Source organism: Oryx dammah, unplaced genomic scaffold (assembly GCF_014754425.2).
Source record: "Oryx dammah isolate SB20612 unplaced genomic scaffold, SCBI_Odam_1.1 HiC_scaffold_8, whole genome shotgun sequence".
NCBI classification, from domain to species: Eukaryota; Metazoa; Chordata; class Mammalia; order Artiodactyla; family Bovidae; genus Oryx; species Oryx dammah.
The window spans coordinates 22,654,140-22,675,710 of NW_024070192.1; the positions used below are offsets into that span (position 1 = coordinate 22,654,140).

General features: G+C 53.6%; 1 protein-coding gene across 3 annotated transcripts; it reads left to right on the top strand.

Moving 5' to 3' along the window:
• The first annotated feature begins 1,430 nt into the window (after window positions 1–1,430).
• CACNB1 (calcium voltage-gated channel auxiliary subunit beta 1) lies at window positions 1,431–19,975 on the top strand. 3 transcript variants are annotated; one of them, XM_040245503.1, is made up of 14 exons: window positions 1,437–1,716; window positions 4,156–4,242; window positions 7,214–7,333; window positions 8,278–8,400; window positions 8,966–9,102; window positions 9,335–9,411; window positions 10,786–10,805; window positions 11,072–11,152; window positions 11,638–11,696; window positions 11,881–11,990; window positions 12,137–12,288; window positions 15,440–15,535; window positions 15,961–16,146; window positions 18,099–19,975. In XM_040245503.1, exons 1-14 carry the CDS (start codon window positions 1,633–1,635, stop codon window positions 18,561–18,563), a joined length of 1,797 nt encoding a protein of 598 aa, XP_040101437.1. In that variant the 5' UTR covers window positions 1,437–1,632; the 3' UTR covers window positions 18,564–19,975. The 3 variants fall into 3 exon arrangements, with proteins under 3 accessions (XP_040101435.1, XP_040101437.1, XP_040101436.1); XM_040245501.1 differs by lacking the exon at window positions 10,786–10,805 and adding an exon at window positions 9,820–9,974 and having other exon boundaries at window positions 1,431–1,716; window positions 15,961–19,968; XM_040245502.1 differs by lacking the exons at window positions 1,437–1,716; window positions 4,156–4,242; window positions 10,786–10,805 and adding exons at window positions 5,547–5,652; window positions 9,820–9,974 and having other exon boundaries at window positions 15,961–19,968.
• The last annotated feature ends 1,596 nt before the right edge of the window (window positions 19,976–21,571 follow it).

A 21,571-nucleotide genomic window follows, 5' to 3' on the forward strand; every position in this document is an offset into this window, starting at 1 on the left:
TGGCTCAGACGGTAAAGCGTCTGCCTGTGATGTGGGAGACCCCGGTTTGATCGCTGGGTCGGGAAGATCCCCTGGAGAAGGAAATGGCAACCCACTCCAGTACTCTTGCCTGGAAAATCCTATGGACAGGGGAGCCTGGTAGGTTATGGTCCATGGGGTCACAGAGTCAGACACGACTGATCGACTTCACTTTTACTCAGCAGTGAAAGGGTGGACTCCTAACCACTGGACTGCCAGAAAACTCCCAGCTTGGCTTATTTTTAGAGTCATCGAACCTGGGCAAATCTCCATTCTACTTCTCATTTCTCTTTTTTGTGGAGCCTGGGAAGGGGGCAAGTAAGGTGGTAACAGGTCCTCCTGTCAAAACTGACACTCTCCCCTCCCTTCCCTACCCCACCCCTGCCCTGCACAGCATCTTACAGCATCTCCAAACATCTCAGAAACCCATCATTTAATTTCCTCTTCCTCCCAAAAATCCCAGGTGACAAAGACACCACAGTACCAGCAAACCCATTTTACAGGAGAGGTGTACTGATGTACCCAGAGCCACACCACCAGAAAGAGCCTGAACCAAGTTGGCACTAAGGCCTCTTGTCAGAATCCTCTACTCCTTTTAGCTTCACAGATCATGGTGGTTGGGGTCCAGGCCTTGGATATCTGTCCCCAAATAAGGGATGGAGGGGGAAACAATTCCAGATCACGGGTCATTAGATCTGATTTTCGCCACTCTCCAGTCTCGGCTGCACATTTCTTCCTCCTCTTCCCTCTCTACCCAGGAACACAGACCTCACACAGGCCCACCCCTGGCCTTTTGGAAAGGCCTGGGGGATAGCTATTAGCGCTAGGGCAATAGGACTCCTGAATCCCTGGGATTTCTTGTTGCTGTCTCTGCTGAACTCTGTTTGGACACCCTCCCCACCCCAGCTTCAGCCTCCAGCCATCCAGCACCAACCTATTGGGGAGGGAGGGACCCTTCTGTTTGGCTCAAGGCGGCCTGGGACAACAATGGGGAGAAAGGAGTTAAAGCCGGGTCCCAGGATCACCAGGGCTGGGAAGTTCCGGTGGCCCAGCCTGGAATGGAATGGGGAGACCAGCTAGGAAGAGCGGTTTGGGACGGAAGCGGGGGGCGGTGCCAGCCATGCTAATCCGCGCTTCGGTTCCATCCGCGCTTAGCATCCACTGGTAAACCGCACCCCCTCACCCTCCGCCCTCAGCCCCTTGGCAAGGTTTCTAATGTCCCCCAGAGCGGCCACCCTCACCCTAGGCCAGTCGGAGACCTGAGCTCGCCGGGAGAGGCGTGCGTCCCTGCAGCCTCCCTCCCATTGTCTGTGCAGAGCAAGCGGAGGGGCTGCGAGGGGCGGGGCCGCGACTGGCGGAGGGAGGGAGGGAGGGAGGGGCGGGTGGGAGCGGAGGGGGCGGGGGGGAGATGCTGAGCCTTCAGGGGCGGAGGAGGCGGCGGCAGCAGAGGAGAGAGCGCGAGGAGGGAGGGAACGCAGGAACAGGGCAACCGAAGGCCGGGCCAGGTGGCTGGACCGGGTGCTGGCTACGCTGCTCTCGGTTCCGACGGCCTCTCTCATGCGTTGAGGGCGCCCGGCTGGGCCGGGCCGGCGGCCGGAGGGGAGGCTCCTCTCCATGGTCCAGAAGACCAGCATGTCCCGGGGCCCTTACCCATCCTCCCAGGAGATCCCCATGGAGGTCTTCGACCCCAGCCCACAGGTGAGGTGTGATGGCCGGGATCGAGGGAAGGGGGCCGCTCCCGTGGACCTTGTGGGTTCGGATTGAGGGGGGACCGGGGAGAAAGGGGTTATATGCCCGGTGTGGAGGGGAAAAGGCTCTGCGCCCCCCATCCCTGCCAGTGAATGATTGATGGGCGCTTGGCTAGGAGTTATGCTGCGGTTTTGCAGAGCGGGGAGGGGGCGGTCGGGCCGCCTGTCACCCTCGCCTCCTCCTCTCCCCCGCGTCAGGGGCTTTGCTCCTTGGGTACCGGCTCCAGTGGGTTAAGAGTGTGGGTGCTGGCGGCGGGATCCGGGGGTTGAGGGAGGCTAGAGAGGGAGCTCAGGCAAAGGGGGCGACGCAGAGCACGCTCAGGGGCTCCGGGCGGGTGTGGGTGGAGTTGGGGTGGCACTGGGAGATGGCCGAGGCGGTGGTCAGAGGGCGGTGCCAGCAGGCCTTCAGAGCTGCGGACACTGGCCCTCGAGGGTGGGGAAAGGACCAGCACCGAGCTAGGCCCCCGTCCCAGCCACTTCAGTTCCACCTCTATATCAGACCACCTCCCCTCCCCCGACACCCGTGTTAGCCCTTCTCGACCCATCCCCCTAGCCCCAGAAAACGCCTCCAAAGTTTGGAAAGTTGGACGGATGCCAACTCACTGTCCTGGAGGGGAAGAAACTGTGTTACCTGGGGAAGGGGGGGGGGTCTGCCTCCCCACCCCCACTCACACTTTTCTTGTACCCACTGGTTACCCCCAAGAAGGGATTAACTTGGGGTGGAGGGTGCCGGTGGAGTGATCAGCAGAGTCTGGGGTGGTCGTGCCCAAGAATTTCTCTGGGACATGTCCTTTTCCATTCTGGCAACACCCCAAGGCTAGGATAGCATTAACTCTTTTCTTGCTGTGGCCAGCCTGGAGCAACTGTAACCACCATGATAGTACGGCTGATGGGCACGTGGGGTGGGGGGGTGTCAGATCAGACCTAAAAATACTTCTCTTCTCCACCCCAGGCCCCTTGGAGTCTGGGAGGCAGCTGACTGGGGCCTTCCTTTCAGCTGTCCCTTGTCCCTCTGGGTGCCACTCCCTTTTCCTAGCCTGGGATAGTGGTGATGTTGTGAAAGAGAGCCTTGTGCTCACTGGGGGAATCCTCTTAAATTCATAGGGATCCTCAGTCCTAGAGGTTGGATATATGTCTGGTTTGAGAGAAGGTGAGGGAGGGAGGATTCTTGAAGGGTTCCCAGGTGTCTCGCCCATCTATCCATCCATCTCCTTGTACTCAAGCCCAAGGAACCAGAGCCTCTAGTCTGATTATGGCTTATCTAGCTTCTTTGGCAAAGAAACTCTAGGATGGAGGTTGTGGACAGCGGCTTGGAGGGCCTGGACCCTCAATCATCCCCTCTCACTCTAGATTGCCTGGGGGCCGATGTGTATATGTGAGTTGGGTAGGGCAAAGAAGCAGCCCCCTTCCCAAGAGGCCTGGAAATACCTGAATGGGTGGCTACTTGAGAGGTCAGGCAGTGTCCACGCCACCCAAGTCAGGAGTCTAGTCAGCGAGACTGAGCCCGGCTTCCCAGAGGCCCTTCAGGGGCTGTGTCCTCGGTTTTTCTTGGGGGAGGGCCAAGAGGCATTTAGATTTATGCAGCCTGGTGGGCATCATGGGACAGGACGTGGGCAGTGGCAGCTGAGGGCTAGAGGGCTTGATGTCTCTTGCCCCCTTGGGAAGAGGTATGATCAGTGTGATTGTGAAAAGGGGGCTGAAAAAAAGTCCTACCAGGATGAGGGGCGTGCTAAATCTTCCCCCATGGGTCAAGGTTGGGGTTAGATATTTACTTTCCAAATACAGTTTCATGTCCCCTCCCCTCCTCCCTAGAAATCTAATCGTTTTAGTTCTCTAAGACCAGAGAGCTGCAACTCCCCTCCCCACTGCAAAAAACAAGGCAAGAGTTGGGCTCAGGAAGGCCAAGCTGGGCCTGGGTTGGCGATTCCTCTTCTCTCTGGGGGCTATAGGCACATTCAGCCCCGGTCTGCTCCAGCTGAAGTGGAGAGGGAAGGGGACTTTCCCCGGGGCTCTCTCCACACCCCCAGCACTGCAGGCAGTCTCTCCCTTCCCCCTAGGGAAGGGAGCAGCCTGCCCAGCATCTTAATTAGCTTTGCTGCCTAATGAGCTTCCAGCTTCTCAGCACCTCCCCCTTTCCAACCTCTGACTTGGTTTGGGGGTTTCTGTGTGTGCTTCCTAGGGCCCTCTTGCTCTGTCCCCCACCCCATGGCTGTGGTCTGGGCCCTCCCTCTCCCTCGGGCTGTACCATCTCAGGAAGAAGATGGAGGGGCAGGCTCTTGAGATCAGGGAATGATATTGCCAAGGTTTGGCAGTAGTTCTGGACTTGATGGGATGAGGGCTGGGCAAGGGTCTTTGAGATTCTACTCTTGTCCCTTCCTGGCTTCTCCAGGGTAAATACAGCAAGAGGAAAGGGCGGTTCAAAAGGTCGGATGGGAGCACATCCTCGGATACAACATCCAACAGCTTTGTCCGCCAGGTAATGGGGAGGCTGGGTTGAGAGGAGGGAGGTGGCTGGTTGGTGGAGACCAGGATTGGTGAGCTGGGTCTGAGGCTTTCTCCAGGCACCCTCCCCCACGTCATTTGTTACCTGCCTAGAACCACCCCATCACCCTTACACCCCATGACCTCCTCTGCATATACTGTCAGCTGTACCCACTCCCTCAGCCCCCGCCCAGCCCCTCCCCCAGCACCAGGCACCAGCCCCTGCTGCCTGCCTGCGTCATCTCATTCAGGGACAGCCTGGCCTGCCTCCTTCTAGCTTGCTTCAGGCTGTCACCCACTCCCCCTGCCGGCTGTCTTCTTCCATGTCCTCCCCCAGAATCTGACAGCATGGGGTAGAGGGAGGTCCTACAAAATGAGGAGCCAGGACATTTGGGTCCCTGGGGCCCTGATTAGGTATGGATTGGGGGAAACGCCCTCCTCACATCCAGTTGTGACTGTTCTTTAATATGCAGAGAGAACATGTGTTGAGGGGGGTGGAGGAGAGGCAGCAGGAAGTTGACTTTAGAGAGGACTTCAGCCCAGCACCCCTGAATGAAAGGGCAGGGGGTATAACTGAATGGCCTTCTGGGGTCTTCTGTTCTCAGTCAGGAAGTTGCCATTCTCATCTCTGTTCTAACTCTCAACCCCAGGCTATCTCAGGCTCAGGGAGGAGCAGTGAAAGAGCCATGTGGTTGCTATGACTACAGAGCATCTCAACAAAGCCTGGTACCCAAAAAAGGCGAGAGGGGCTTAGGATCAGACAAGGAAGGAGTACATCGAAGAAAAAACAGGCAGGCACATGCGGACAGAGGACAGTAGGAAAGTCAGCCACCCCCGGGCCAAGAGAGAGAGGGTGATGCCAGGCAGATCCGCTACCGACTGGAGTGAGGCCCTCCTTTTTGATTCTTATGTCTCCACAACACTTGGCCCTCGAAAGCCCAGGCCTGACTTGAGAGGGTCAGGAAAGGGACCTTTCTTCCCAGGATTCCTAAATACACATACAGGTGGGAAGTCTTTTCTTTGATCTTTCCCTCATCCCTTGTGTGTGTTGTAGGACTGGGGCAGGGCCAGGGCTAGGAAAAATGACGCTGTGCTCAGTGGAGCCCCTCTTGACAGAAAAGGGCCTCATTCCTTCAGTGTTTGCCAACTTAGGGGATCAGACCCCAGTTTCCAATCCTTTCTCCTCTCAGCTCCCCAGCTCTGACCCCCAGTAGGTGGCAGGGAGTGGGGGGGCAGGCCTTGCCACATCTCTGAGCTAAATATACCCTAGCAGTTTGCACATGTAGCAACTCTGCTTGTAACCTGAGCCCCCTGGGGGAACGGGCAGTTTGGGCCACCCCCTAGGCCAGCAGGGCCAGGCACCGAGGGCGCCGGGATGGAGGCGCCCAACCAGACCCTCGTAGTGGTGAGCTGGGGATGGAGTGAAGGCGGGGGTGGGAAGCGGGAGCAGCCCCTCAGGAAAGCTGGTGGGAGGCCTTCACTCCAGCCTGTTTCCTTGCCTCCTCAATGTTGCCTTGTCTCCCGCCATTTCTGGTATGCACGCATTTGTGTGTGTGTGTGTGTTGGGGTCAGTAAGTGCCTGTCCCTCTCCAGACCATCTCTGGGTCTGTTCCTCTGGCTCTCCTGGTGGCTGTCTTCCTGACTGTGAGTGCTCAGGAGGGATAAAGAGTAGTTGATTCACTGGTTTTCACTCTTTCCTTTGTATCGCTTTTCCAGCTGAAAACCCCACCTCACCCACGCACCCACCCCCACCCCCCCGGTTTTCCTCTCAGAGTCTCCCATTTTCCTAATTTGGCTGGGAAACGGATGGGCCACTGCACTGGCTGATGACGAGGGTGCTCTGGGGAGATGGGACCTGGTCTTCTTTCTTTCCGAGGTCCCCTCCATACCAGGCTAATGGGCATTCCTGGCCAAGTGGCCCTTTCCTGTCTTCAGAAGAAAACCCTCCCACCCCTGCAGTCTTACCCTTTCATCACATCCCCTCCAGCCCTTTGTAGCAATAAATCCACACCTTCTGGCTCCCGTCCTCACGTGCCCTTGGGGACACAGACACTAAAGGCGCCCCCCTGCCTCTGCCCTGTGTGCACACACAAGGACCTGTATGCATTCAGTAATGCACCAGGACATACTACAGACCACACACTCCCAAACAGACTTGAAGTTGCACATACAAGTATACCCGTGAATGAACATGTTAATTCACCTCCTGGGCTATGTGTGCCTTACACACGTGTCTGCACTGCTGAGGGAGTTCCTTGTGCCCTGGGATGGTCCGTGTGGTCAAGGCCAGCTTCCTGGCACACCCAGACTTCTGAACCTGCCTTAATGCTGGCAGTTGGCTGCCCTAATGCAAGGGAAAAGCCTGCTCGTATTCTTCTCTTGATGTGTTTCTCCTGTCTGCTCCACCCCAGGAACCTTGGGTTCTTTTTTGTATCTTATAAGAGCCTAAGGGTTGGGGCTTTCCACCTTCTGGCCGGGGAGGTAGGATTCTATCTTCCCTCACCCTTGAGCAGAAGGTAGCAAATTTTTGTGTGGCCCTAGCACATGGAGCAGGCTGCCCATGGCCCCAGTGCAGAGGGCTCAGACCTAAGCTGGTGGCTGTGGCCCTGGGAAGAACTCACTGGGCCTGTGCTGAGTCTGTCTCAGCAGGTTCTGGGAGCAGGGGAGGAAGGAGGAGCAGGGAATGGAGACTGACCATTGGCACTCCGCCTCTGCACTGCACCCTATCAGGTTCCCACCCCTCCCTGGGCCCCAAGCAGCTGTCCTTGGACCTGCCATAATTCCCTGCTTGTTGCTATCACCCTTTCTAGGGCCACACTCTTCCCAGGGGCCTGCAGACCTCATTCTCAGGCTCTTCCTGTCTAATACCATCTTCTCCTAGCCCTTGTGGTCTCACGCTGGTGCCTTCTGCAGCCCAGGAGCTGGGGAGGCGGTGTTGGCCCTGAGCTGGCCCTGTCTATTTTCAGGGCTCAGCAGAGTCCTACACCAGCCGTCCGTCGGACTCTGACGTGTCTCTGGAGGAGGACCGGGAAGCCTTAAGGAAGGAGGCAGAGCGTCAGGCGTTAGCCCAGCTAGAGAAAGCCAAGGTGAGAAAGTTGGGAGGGGCTGTGCTGGCATTGTTTCCCTTACCTCGTGCCTTAGAAACAGCCTGGACAGACCCGAGTCAAGTCTTGGCTCAGCCACTTCGGGTGGACGTACGCCTCCCATGTGCCTCTGTCTTTCATCTGTAAAAATGTAAGCTATAATACCTGCCTCCTTATAAAGTGTAATAAGTGCCTAAAACTCTTTCCACATATAACAGGAGCTAAACATTTCCACTCTTTCTGGGTTGACTCTTACTAGCTGTGAGATCTTAGGCAATTCACTTAACCTTTCTGAACTTTAGTTTTCCCATTCATTCAAGTGAATATGATAATAGCACTTTGTAGGATTTTTGTAATGAATAAATAAGATAATGGATGTGAAACATATAACACAGTACCTGGCACACTAAACAGTAGCTGCTATCATTATGACTACTATTAATTATTATTACTATGACTATTCCTTCTTGGTATCATTATGGGGTCCCCCACCACCTATACTTATTCCCTGATGCCCCCTCCATCCTGAGAGGACTGAGTTCTGTTTTTTGCCTTTTTATTTACTGTGAAATTTAATATACATGTAAAAAACTGCATAAGCCATTCAGTATATACTTTTGTTGTTTTAATAAAAATTTTTTTGATGTATAGTTGATTTACAGTGTTGTATTAGTTTCAGGTGTGTACAGCAACGTGATTCAGTTATACATGTATATATATTCTTTTTCAGATTATTTTTCATTATTGGTTATTACAAGATTTTGAATATAGTTCTCTCTGCTATACAGTAGGACTGTTTACTTTGTGTATAGTAGTGTGTATAATGTGTATCTTAATGAAGAATTTACAAAACAAACCTCTCCATAATCACCACCCCAGTCAGGAAGTTGTACGTCCCATTGTGATTTAACTCTCTGGTTGTCATCCACCCTGGGTGCCTCCTCAAGACCAAGCCAGTGGCATTTGCTGTGAGGACAAATGTCGGCTACAACCCATCTCCAGGGGATGAGGTGCCTGTGCACGGAGTGGCCATCACCTTCGAGCCTAAGGACTTCCTGCACATCAAGGAGGTGGGGAGAGACCGCTTGGCATCTGGAGGGAGGGCAGTATAGTGTGTGCCAGGAGAGGCGCAGTCAGAGCTCTAGTGGAAAAAGACTTCTGAACCAAGCAGCGCTGAGCTAAATCTGCTCTGTGATCTTAGACAAATCTTTCCACTTCTCTGAGCTTCAGATTTGTCATTGGCAACGTGCGATGGTAATACCTAGGTTGCAGGGTTGTTGGGAGGGTTTGTGAAGAGGACTGTTGGTGGAGTGGCAGTGTGCCAGGCACACACAGGTGTCAGCATTTACTTCTCTCCCCACCTTTCCAGGGTCGAGCTGACACATGGCGGGAGGAAGGACTCTCAGAACAGGGATGTGCTTGGGGTGGGGTGGTCCAGGGCACAAGAGGATGCTGGTCCTAGAGAGCCCTGAGAATTGGGAGCTGTATTCAGAGGCTGGCGCCGGGGCTCTTTGAGGGTGCCATCCCCTGGGCAGAGAAAGCAAGATTGGGGGTGGTATCCCCTGGAACTGGCTGCTGGCTTGTACCTCTAATCTCCTTCTTGGTCTCCCCCACCCCACCTGCCGTTGTTTGCAGAAATACAATAATGACTGGTGGATCGGGCGACTGGTGAAGGAGGGCTGTGAGGTTGGCTTCATCCCCAGCCCTGTCAAACTGGACAGCCTGCGCCTGCTGCAGGAACAGAAGCTGCGCCAGAACCGCCTCAGCTCCAGGTGTCTGGCTGGGGGCGGGGCACTCCCACCCCCTGGAGAGGCCGGCCAGCCAGGAGGAGGCCCCAGGAGTTGACCTCATATTCTGAGGACACAGAGTTGCCCGAGGCCTCACCCATGGGGCTGGCGAATGAGGGCCACGGGGCGGGGTGGGGCAGCCTGTGAGAGAACAAGATCCCCCGCCCTCCCACCCACCCCTTTGCTCACGGCTCCATTTGCCTCTCTGCCCACACAGCAAATCAGGTGACAACTCCAGCTCCAGCCTGGGAGACGTGGTGACTGGCACCCGCCGCCCCACGCCCCCTGCCAGTGGTAAGAGCTGCCACCACCCCAGGGGGTGGGGTGGAGCTCCTGGGCGGGGTGGTCTCCCCATTGCCTGTCCCTTCCTTTCCCTGCAGTAAGGGGTATCCCAATCCTGAGTCCTCCAAACACATCCAGTGGTACCCTCTCCATGAAGAGCAGGGCACCCCCCGAGCTGGGCTGGTCAGTCAGCACCCATTCTCTCATGTCTGTCCTCTCCCATTTCTTCGGTAGCTCCATCTCTCCTCCTGACTCCCCCACCCCCTGCCCCCCATTCATTTCTCCCAGCCCTGTTCCATTCACCTCTTCTTCTTTCTTTTTTCCCCATCCCATCCCTGCGTTCTGTGCTTGTTCTCCATGTCCATCTCACTCCTCCCCACCTCGCCTCCTCCCTCCCTCAATCCTGACTCTCCGGTCCAGGTAATGAAATGACTAACTTAGCCTTTGAACTAGACCCCCTAGAGTTAGAGGATGAGGAGGCAGAGCCTGGGGAGCAGAGCGGCTCTGCTAAGACTAGTGTTAGCAGTGTCACTACCCCGCCGCCCCACGGCAAGCGCGTCCCCTTCTTCAAGAAGGTAATTCTTGCTGGGATCTTGTGAGTGGGGAGGTCAGGGCCCAGCTCTTTGGTGGGTGGAGGGGGGCTGGAATGGATTCAGATGGGGTATCGGCCTGATTTTGTGGGGATCAGGCCTTCCTGCCGAGGAGGAGGGAAGGGCAGAGTGGCACCAAGAATGGGCCACTGTCTCCATACACAACCCCAGCCTGGCCCTCTTCCCCGGAAGGGATGGTTCTTGCCATGGAAGCAGGCCTTCTAGCCCCCGCCCCCCAACTGAAAGCAGATCTGGTTGTAATGAAACCTGATATTTCCCCCTCACTACCAGTGGCATATTCCATATTTGCCCTCGCCCCCACACGTGAAGGGGAAAGTGGAATGGTGACTCTTCTTTGCCCTTTTCAGATCCCATAGGGTGCCCAGGGATCTCCTGGCTGCAGAGCAGGACAGTTAAGGGAACCCTTACAGTGGGCAGGTTGGCCTGCACTGGGGCCAGGAGATGGGCACCAAATTAGGGGCTATCACTCTTTCCAGCTTTTTTCCAAGACCCAGAAACGGGGTAGAGGATGTCTGAATATTCCAAAGTTCACTGGGCTGGCTGTCAGTCCCACTCCTGACCCTGATTCAGGGCCATCTCTGGCTGCCCCTTGGCATGGGGTCCCATCCCCTCTCTCTGGCTCTGTCTGTCACTAACACGCATGCCCTGTTATCTCTCCTCGTCTGCCCGCTCTCCCTCCCTCTCTTGTCCTGGCTCCTCCCTTGCCCTCTGCCCCTGCCTGGGTACCCTCCCCTTTCTCCTCCCCCTCCCCCATCTTGGCAATCTCTGGACCCAGCCAAACAGAAGCAGAAGTCGGTGAGTAGCACAGCTTTCTATGTTTCCCTCCCTACCCTCTGGGATGAGCTAGGGGGACCTTCTAACACCCATTCCCATATCTGCCCCCATTTCCCCACCCCCATTCCTGGTTCTCCCTAGCCACACCTCCCCGTCCCCACCCTGATCCCCTACATCTGGGCTTTGGGACCAGGGGGAGGAAAGGATGCATGGGGGAGCCTGGAGGCGGGGGGAGAGGGGCTAATGCCATCTCCACTCTGGGGTTTCCCCTCCCTGCTTCCCCCCAGACAGAACACGTGCCCCCTTATGATGTGGTACCTTCCATGAGGCCCATTATCCTGGTGGGACCGTCGCTCAAGGGCTATGAGGTAGGAGCCCCTACCTCATAGAGGGGCATAGGGACCAGAGGGGCCCAGACTGCCAGAAAGAATCTGTAAGGTCTTGAGACTCCAGAGACACCCCCCAGCAGGGTCTTCCCAGGATTTCCTCCCCAGAGGGCTACAGACCTTCAGAGACCACCCCCTTCCCCAGGGGGACCCCAACCCATGGGGAGACCCACTCAGAAGGGTCTAGTCTTCTCAAAAATACCCAGAAAAGTCCTCCTAGAGGTTCGACCTGAAAGGATCTCTGAATCAGAGACCCCAGTAGAGGCCCCTCAAACTCAGAAAGATCACTTCCTCCCCCGAACAGGGACTCATTCATCTCAGGGATTAAAGAAGAAAATGGAAAAAAAAAAAAAAAAAAAAGGAAGAAAATGGAATGTCGGGGGCAAATACCTAGCAGTCTACCCTTCTTGAGAGCTTTAAACACCTAACTTCTCCTCCTCCTACTCCACCCCCCGCCCCAACCTCAGGTTACAGATATGATGCAGAAAGCTTTATTTGACTTCTTGAAGCATCGGTTTGATGGCAGGTAAGCCCTTCAGAGCTGGCTCTCCATGCCCAGCATGGTTCTCTGCTGCTGGGGTTGGGCAGGATGGCTTGAATGACAATCCTGGAACTCTTGGACTGAGGGCTACGAGGTTGGCCTGGAGCCTGGGGAGGAGGCAGGACATTTTAGCCCACCCTGACCCCTGACTCTTTACTCTGCCCCCCAGGATCTCCATCACTCGTGTGACAGCAGACATTTCCCTGGCTAAGCGATCAGTCCTTAACAACCCCAGCAAACACATCATCATCGAGCGTTCCAACACACGCTCCAGCCTGGGTGAGCCCATCCCTTGACTCCACCCCCACCCTGCTCTGGGGCCAGATGTGGGAGTGAGGGGGCATCTCTAGAAATGCTCTATCTGCCCATTGCCTCCTGGGAGACTCCCTTACATTTATCCCTTCCCCATGACTCCACTCGCCTAGCTGAGGTTCAGAGTGAGATCGAGCGGATCTTTGAGCTAGCCCGAACCCTTCAGTTGGTTGCTCTGGACGCTGACACCATCAACCATCCAGCCCAGCTCTCCAAGACCTCACTGGCCCCCATCATTGTTTACATCAAGATCACCTCTCCTAAGGTGGGTACAAGACCCTACTGGGGACAGGAGTACTCTGGGTGGGCTGCCTGTGTTTAAGCCCCAGGTACTGCTTACTAATCATGTGACTTCATCTCCTCAAGCCTAGTTTCCCTTCTCCATCAAACTCCATTGTCTGGATATTGTGAAGATTCAACCTAATGTGAATAGTTAGCACTTAGCAAATGATCTGGTATAATATACCTCATCATGTATCAAGTGTTTTAAGTATTACTATTAGAGCTGTGCAGGTTAGTCCCCTGTCTCTACTTTGTTGACCTCCCATCCTCAGTCCAGAAAATAGAAAGAATTCTGTGTGTTCTGCCTCAGTGTCACCCAGCTACTTGGCAGTTGGAAAAAGACCTCTCCTGTCTTTTTTTTTCTCCTATCTTTTTATTTCAGCCCTTTTTGCTATACTGCCCTCATTTAGACCTTGATAGAGATGAACTTGGTAGGAAGACTGATTTACTTCTTTGTCATACAGCAGCTCCATCCACTCCCCCTGCTAGACATTAGTGGTTTTGAGAAACGTGGAAGGTGAGCTAAGTTGAAGGATTTTTATAAAATGTTGCTTTATTTATTTGACTGCTCCGAATCTTAGTTGTGACATGTGGGGTCTTTAGTTGTGTCGTGTGGGATTTTTAGTTGCAGCATGCAAACTCTTAGTTGTAGCAGTTGGGATCTAGTTCCCTGACCAGGGATCAAACCCAGGCTTCTTGCATTGGGAGTGCATAATCTTAGCCAGTAGATCACAATGGAAGTCCCTAGGTGAAGGATTTTAAGTTAGAAGGTTAAACACCTGACTTCTCATGGTAACTTCTTATGAGGTTCAAATCCTAGCTCTGAGTGGCTTATTTTAATTAATTAAAGTTTGTTGTGGTTTTTTTTGGTTGTATTTTATTGAGCTTTGGATCTTGGGGAGATAATTTAGCTTTTGCACAATTTCTTCACCTACAAATGGGAATTATAATCCTTCTCTTGAGGTAGTGATGTAAAAAGCCCAGAGTTCTGTCTGACTGATGAAGGCAATCAGGCGTTAACATTGCATGATAACACCCTATGAGCTAAGCACCCAGTTTCTAATGAGTATAAAGGGGAGGATGGGATTTAAGTACTTCCTGAGGTGGTTGAAAGGATCAAATGAGATAATGGATGCAAAAGCACTTTGTGAACTAGAAAGTAAGACACACTTCCATTGCCCTCACTGAGCACTGACTCTGAGGTTAAGGGTGGGGACTCTGAAGCCCAGCTGCCTGGGTTTATGTCCCACTGCTGCCATGTACCTACTGGCTCTGCGCTCTTTGGGCAGGTCACCTGACTTCTCTGTGCCTCAGTTTCCTCATTTGGAAAATAGGAATCCTTAGGTGATGTTTGTGAAGATTAAATAAACAAATTAACCATGCAAAGTGCCTGGTACCTATTAAGTGCTATATGTGTTCAGTTCTTAAAGATTTTTATTTTGAAGTAATTTCAGATTTATAGGAGAGTTGCAGGAACAGTACAAAGGATCACCTTTGAATACCCTTCACTCAGACTCACTACTTTTTTAATGGCTCTTTAGAAATAAAATTCACATGGCATTCAATTCAGCCATTTAAAGCATACAATTTAATTTTTTTCAGACTCACTAATTGTGAACATTTTGCCACATCTACTTTATCTTTAGGGCCTCCCCCATGGCTCAGCAGGTTAAGAACCTGCCTGCAGTTGCAGGAAATGTAAGAGATGTGGGTTTGATCCCTGGATCAGGAAGATCCATGGAGGAGGCATGGCAACCCACGCCAGTATTCTTGCCTGGAGAATGAATTCTCCAGGACTGTAGTCCATAGGGTCACACAGAGTTGGACACGACTGAAGTGACTTAGCATGCACACACTTTATGTATGTCTGTATTATGTATATATGTGCCTATATATATATATCTTTTTTCTTGAATGGTTTAAGTTGTAGCTCTTGTATTTCTTTATCCCTCAAAATTTCAACATGTATTTCTTAAGAACAAGGACATTAACTTACATGTCAAATTCAAGAAATGTCACTAAAATACTGTCTATCTTCAGTTTTTACCAGTTGTACCAAAAATGCCCCTTATAGCAATTTCCCCTTCAATCCAGGATCACGTGTTGCATTTAGTTGTTATATCTCTTTAGTATTTGTTTCTTCTTTACTTCATTTCTTTTCTCCTTAGTAATCTTTAAGCTAAAAACTTTCCTGAGCTTTTCTTCGATTCTCATGAGACTATCATTTTTGAAGAGTACAGATCACTTATTTTGTAGATTGTTGCTCAAGGTGGGTTTGTCTGATGTTTCCCTGTCAACAGATTGAGGTTTTGCATTTCCGGTAGGAATATTACCCGAGTGATGTGTCCTTCTGAGTGCATTACATCAGGAAGCGTAGGATGTTGGTTTGTTGTATTGTTGGTACTGTTAACTTTGTTAAGGTTGTAGCTTTATGTTTAGCTATTATTATCATTATTATTGTTATCATTGAGAGGAGGATTATAATAGTGGCTGCCTAATGGCATTATTGTCAGGACTAAATGAAAAGAAGGACTTTCCTGGTGGTACAGTGGTAAAGCATCTGGCTGGCATGTGCAAGTCATGGGTTTGTTTCCTGGGTCAGGAGGATCCCCGGAGAAGGGAATGGCAACCCACTCCAGTAGTCTTGCCTGGAAAATCCATGGACAGAGGAGCTTGGCGGGCTACAAGTCCATGGGGTTGCAGAGGAGTCGGACACGACTTATCAACTAAACAACAAAATGAAAAAAAGCACAGACCAGTGCCAAGGCATAGCAAGTGTCCCTTTCAAGGATGGCTGCCTGTTGTTAACACGGAGGGGAAGTTGGCTCAGAGAATGAATGAAACCTGTAAAGAAGGTTACAGGAGTTGGGAAGAAGAATCACTTTCCTTCATACAACCACTGTTGGAATGTCCCAGGAGAGGCTGGCATGAGACCCAGGAGAGAGCCTGAGCTTTGTGTAGGATGGACACAGGGCTGGTGAGGTCATTTCTGAAAAGGCATCCAGGGCTGAGCATCATGGAATGTTCCCCCAGCCCTGATACTGTCTCTCCATGTTGGCTCCAACCAGGACCTGCCTCTCCAGGTTGGTGTATTGCAGGGTCCCTCTAGCTCTTCTTTTCCCCTTACCAAACAGGTTCTTCAGAGGCTCATCAAGTCTCGAGGGAAATCTCAGTCCAAACACCTCAACGTCCAAATAGCGGCCTCAGAGAAACTGGCGCAGTGTCCCCCTGTGAGTGCTCAAAGGGAAGGGAGGGCGTTTGGGTTCTCCTGGTTTCCTGCTGAGAGAGTGACCAGGAACATCTGGGTCTGGTCCAGAGGTGCAGATGGATTTTCTGGGAAAAGAGGGCTGGACAGGCAGTTAGAGACTGTGTTCAAGTCCCAGAAGCACCACTTCTCTGTGGAGAGTTAAGCCCCTCTCCACGCCTTGGCTACCTTATATATAGAATGAGGGAGCTGTAATATATAGGTGCTAAGACCTCCTTATATATATTTAATTTACATATCTGAGAGCCCTCCTCTTCCTGAACATCCAGAGGTTTCTTTTTTAACTTTGTCCTTCAACCCCTTGACTCCACCCACTGCCCCCAGGCCACACCCTCAGCCCTTGGTCATGCCCAGCTCACCCCAGCCCTGCCCTTAACCCCGCCTCCACAGGAGATGTTTGACATCATCCTGGATGAGAACCAATTGGAGGACGCCTGCGAGCACTTGGCAGAGTACTTGGAAGCCTATTGGAAGGCTACACACCCGCCCAGCAGCACTCCGCCCAATCCGCTGCTGAACCGCACCATGGCTACTGCAGCCCTGGCTGCCAGCCCTGCCCCTGTCTCCAACCTCCAGGTACAAGTGCTCACCTCACTCAGGAGAAATCTCAGCTTCTGGGGCGGGCTAGAGGCCTCGCAGCGAGCCAGGGCGATGCCCCAGCAGCAGGAGCACACCGTGTAGGTGCCCCGCCCTTCTCCCCTTCCGCCCAGGGCTCGGAACTGAGTGCAGGGAACTTGGGGAAGGAAGGGAAAAGTTTTATTTTGTAAAAAATGTGGTGAGTGGCAGCTTCTGGTGTCTGTGGTTTTTGATGGGTTTGGGGCTAGCTGGTGGGGCCTATCTGGGCCTGGTCCCATAAGACTATATCTGCTGCCTTGGGGGCTTCTGCTTTGGGGGCCTTGTAAGATAAGAGACTAGGAAGAAACAGAGGAAAACCAGTGTATGTTTGCTGGACTCTACACCCATTTTAGACTCAACAGAGGTCACAGCATTATAGACGCAACAGACCAACGGCCCTCAGACCCAGGGAGTCCCACAGAGCAGGGCCATTAAAACCAGACAGACTGCCCCCTACTCCAGAGCCCTAATCTCCAGGGGTTCTCAGAAGAGACCCAAAATGAAGCATGTTCTATGAGTTGATATAGAACCTTCCACCCTTCTTCCAGTTAAACAGATTTCAGGGAAGATCCTCCTGTGGGTGCCCCACCCTACCTTGATCTCCCATGGGAGCCATGGCCTATCTCTGAGGTCAAACCATTAAGTACTGAGTTCTAGATTAGAGCCAGAAGAAACCCAGGAAATCATTCTAGACCACTGCTTTTCAAATTTTATTTTCAGCACTAGAACCCATTTGTTCACTGAATCTTATGGAAAGTTCAGTGTGTAAATAAGGCATCCTTGCTCTGCTTGGAGAGGGCTAGTGGCTTGGCCTCCACATTACCTCCACGGGGACCCCTGAAGCACTCTATGTCCTGTCCATCTACCCCAGAACTCGAGGGAATGAAAATTGCTGCTCTAGCCTAATCTCCATCACAGCACCACAGAGAAACTGGGCCACCGAGATGGGAGTCACTGCTCAGGGTCACACAGCTTGAAGTGGCAGGGGATGCACTAGAACCCAGGCCCCTTGGCACCCCACCCAGCAGCCTCCATGGCCATCTTCATGTGACATTGGTGCTGAGGACACTGAGCCATCTCATCGTTGCCAGTGGGGAATAGAGACCTATCAGCCTCCCCCAGTATTCTTGCCTAGAGAATCCCATGGAGAGAGGAGCCTGGTGGGCTCCTGTCCATAGCGTTGCACAGAGTTGACACAACTGAAACGACTTGGCATGCATGCATGCATTGGAGAAGGAAATGGCAACCCACTCCAGTGTTCTTGCCTGGAGTATCCCAGGGACAGAGGAGCCGGTGGGCTGCCGTCTATGGGGTCACACATAGTCGGACACGACTGAAGCGACTTAGCAGCAGCAGCCTTCCCCAGCCTGAAGCTTTGAGTCTGTTAAGGGCAGGGAAGGAATCCTATCAACCTTGGAGACTGTCACCTGACTCAGAGTGGAGTAGGGGAAGTGTGGAGGACGCCTATGATTAGGGTCCCATTGGGCTGAAGGAGCTGGATGAAATTCTCTTTAGTATATTTGGGGCAACAACTAACCCAATCAACCACTAACAAGTGGCAGCACTAATAAGCTGTTAATGATGATTTAGCTCAAGATAGTGTTAATGAGTGCCTTGAGGAAGTGACTACTAATTGTTCATGGGCTCTCTACCATGGTTACCAGGAGAGTCACGCCTTCTCACACCTAAGAAGGTCGGGCGCCCCCTCTCCTAATGGAAGAACAAATGCCTTGAGTTCTGTCCTCTGGCTGGGCTCCAGAGCCGGTCGCCCAGCTGCCCAAACCCTAAGGCCAGCACCCTCCTCCTTCAGCCAGGCTGGGTGTCTTGGTGCCCTCACTAACCTGCCTTGCTTTGTTGTGTTTCTCTCACTCCTGCCTGATCTGCATGGTGTGTACCGTCTGTCTGCTAACCAGGGACCCTACCTTGCTTCCGGGGACCAGTCGCTGGAACGGGCCACGGGGGAGCACGCCAGTGTGCACGAGTACCCGGGAGAGCTGGGCCAGCCCCCAGGCCTTTACCCCAGCAGCCACCCGCCAGGCCGGGCGGGCACCCTGCGGGCACTGTCCCGCCAAGACACGTTTGATGCCGACACCCCTGGCAACCGAAACTCTGCCTACACGGAGCTGGGAGACTCGTGTGTGGACATGGAGACTGACCCCTCCGAGGGGCCAGGGCTTGGAGACCCTGCAGGGGGCAGCACCACACCAGCCCGACAGGGATCCTGGGAGGATGAGGAAGAAGACTATGAAGAGGAGCTGACCGACAACCGGAACCGCGGCCGGAATAAGGCCCGCTACTGCGCGGAGGGCGGGGGCCCAGTTCTGGGGCGCAACAAGAACGAGCTGGAGGGTTGGGGGCGGGGTGTCTACATCCGCTGAGAGGCAGGGGCTACACAGTGGGAGGAAGGGCTCTTGAGCCCAAGGGAGGGGAGGGACAGGGGGGCTCACCACGGAGGTGTATCTTGCCTCCAGGGGGCGCTGTCTCCCCCCTTTCAGATGCCTTTGCTCAGACTGGGGTTTCTTTGGTGGTAACCTTCCACCCAGCTCCTGGGAGTCCCTTAAGCCTCAGCGGCGGGTTTTTACCTAGCTGCTGTGGATGTATGGAGGATGCCCACCTTTCTGCAGTATCCCCTTCTCCACCTCAGGGGGCTCTCTCCCTTCACCCAGAGAAAAGGTGCACTTCCTTAACTCCTACTCCGGGCTCTAAAATGGTGTGGCCCTTTCTTTTCCACCCTGGAGCATTTGGGAATGGGGTGGGGAGGGGCTTTTCCTGGAGAGGGAGACCACAGACTCTCACATGAGGGCTCTCTTCCCCAAACCCCAGATCCGGGGTCCTTTACCATGAGCCCCGCCCCCAGCACCTGCCTGCAGCTTCCTGACTTCATTGTCTGGGAGGTGAAAGCTATAGCACTGGAAGCTCCGTGGGGGGCTGTCTCACGGAGTGGTCTGGAGCGGTCTGGGCAGATGCTGGCAGGCATCAGGTGCAGTGCCCTGTGCCTGCCCAGGACCTGGAACCCTGAGGAGGCGGCCAGCCAGATGCTGCTCCCCGCCCCACCACCTCCATGCCTCAAGCCCTTGCCTACCCCAGGAATGAGCTTTGCCTACAACATCCCTTGCCTGCTGCCATCAGAAGAGGGGGCCCCTCTGCATCTGAGCCCCCCCATCCTCTCGTCACCTGGGCCCATGGAACACTCCGATCCGCCTCATTTTGAAACCAAAAAAACTGCTCCTTCATTCTCACCCTGAGGTCCCAGGGAAGACGCCCTATGGTTGGTGCCCCAGAGTTAATCACCACCCCAGGGGTTGCCTCTGGACATCAGATCTCCCCTCGAAGGGTGGGGGGCTTGGCTGCTGCTGCTGCTGCTCTGTATTTGCCTCTTGTGATCCTGTCCTTTACCCATGTCCACTTCACCCAGGAGAGGCCTTGGTACGCCCTCTGCTCTGCAGTGTCCCTCTGCCTAGCATCCCATTGCCCAGCAGCCCTGCCCCCCAGCACCCAGCTGGGCCAGAAAGAGCCGATTGTGCCAACGAGGACTGGGCCCTGCCCGGCTGCCCACCTCAGGGATGGGCACCTCATGCCTGTCTCGCCACCTCCTGTGCCAATGTTGTCCCACCCCACCCTCCACCTGGGGTGGGGTGCAGCTTCCACTTCCTGGTTAGAAGAGACCACTGCCCAACCCTTCCCCTTTCCTGTCTGGTGTCCTGTGCCCCCATCTGTCTGTCTGTTCGTCTGTACTACCCTAGAAGTATTTTGCCACATATAAAACCGCTGTCCTGTCCTTTGCACCGCCTCCCAGGCCTGCTTCTTTGTCCCCATCACTGCTACTGGTTGCCAGCCTAGGTGTGTGGGAGCTGCTGACCTGCAGGGGGGGAGAGTGAAGCGGAGGGTGCGGGAGTCAGTGGCGCCCTGAGCGATTTGCTCAGCGGGAGAGGTGGTGCTTTGACTTTCGACTGACACATTACATTCAAACCTGACAGGAGCTTCGTGGCCAGTCTCAGCTCCACTCCGCCCCAAGCCCCATACCTGTCCTGTCTCCCCATAATTAGAGCCAGGGGAAACCAGAAAGTGTAGAGGGAAGTGGAGTGTCCCGGAGGTCATTCAGGGGGTCAGATCCAGAGCCACTGGCTCACGGTCTTGGAAGCATGTGTGTTTTTCTGCTCCTGTGGCCTCAGCTGCTCCCGGGTTCCACAGGGACGGAAGGGCTGAACTTCCAGCTTCCTCCACTGATGCCTCCACAACGACCCCCACCCCAGTCACTGCTAACTAGCCTTGTGAGAGAGAAGGAAGTCTGTTTGTGGGGGGTGGGTAGAGAATTGGGAACTCCCCCAGTCCCAGACTGAAAGAGAAAAAGCCAGGAAGAAAGTCAGCGGGTGAGAGTGACAGTTCCTGCTGTCATCACGTGGCAGGATGTGGACTTGTCTGCCTCACACAGCACCCAGAAACCATTTCTCCACTCTCCTGGTTCTTGTATTTGGGTAGTAGACCCAGATAATCCTGTCCAGAGTGTGCATGTGTGTGTGTGTGTCTGTGTGTGTATAGAGGGCAATGGACATTCAGACCCTCCAGATGAGGGGTTAGCAAACCCAAGGAGAGAGGAACTGGACAGGCCCACAAGTTGAGTGACTGGCTCATGGTCAACAGGGAGTTGATGGCAAAGCCAGCACTGCTGGGACTGGAGCCCATTCTGCCTCCATGTGGTGCTCTTCCCCTTGCATTGCAGTGGAATCAATCTTTCTTTCCTGTGTTTATTCATTGAGCAAACATTTATTGAGCATCTACTATATACCAGGCACAAGTCTTAAATGGGAGCAGCAGACACTTCATAAGGGAGCTCTCTGATGTGGGAAGCAATGGGTCTTAGGGGAACCTGAAAGAGAAGTCCCCCGCCTTAACCTGGGGAGATCAGGAAGGGCTTCCTAGAGGAGGTGAAACTTGAGCAGTCTAGAAGGCTGGTTAGGAGTTAACCTGCAGAGAACGAGGGAAAGTTTTCAAGGCAGAGGAAGCAAATGACATGCATGACACACTCTTGACACTTCACTAGCAAAGGGTGCTCTCAAGGTGAAGGGAAGGGGGGCGGTCATAGGAGCCTAGATTTGAGGCGGCCCAGCTGGGAAACAGCTGCAGTGCTCCAGGCGAGAATTGAGGGTTTGCAGTGGAACAGGTAAGGAGGCAGTGGCTGCAAGAGACAAATAGTGTTTAGGATTGAAAGTTCTTGGAGAGCAATTGGAGGTGGCTAGTGAGAGGGAGGCCTTTGGATGACTGTGGGTGATGGTCTTCCCAGACATAGAGGAAGCAAGTGAAAAAACCAGGTTAGAGACAGACATTAGTTTTGGACAAAGTGGGCACAAGCCTAAGTGGGAGCCGCAGACAGCTCCTCCTGTGGGAG

Excerpts from the sequence above, each read along its gene's own strand:
- CACNB1 (XM_040245503.1), top strand. The coding sequence starts at position 1,633 with ATGGTCCAGAAGACCAGCATGTCCCGGGGCCCTTACCCATCCTCCCAG. Across the intron at positions 10,806-11,071 it reads CCAAACAGAAGCAGAAGTCG|ACAGAACACGTGCCCCCTTA; the intron begins GTGAGTAGCACA and ends GCTTCCCCCCAG. Across the intron at positions 16,147-18,098 it reads CCCCTGTCTCCAACCTCCAG|GGACCCTACCTTGCTTCCGG; the intron begins GTACAAGTGCTC and ends TCTGCTAACCAG.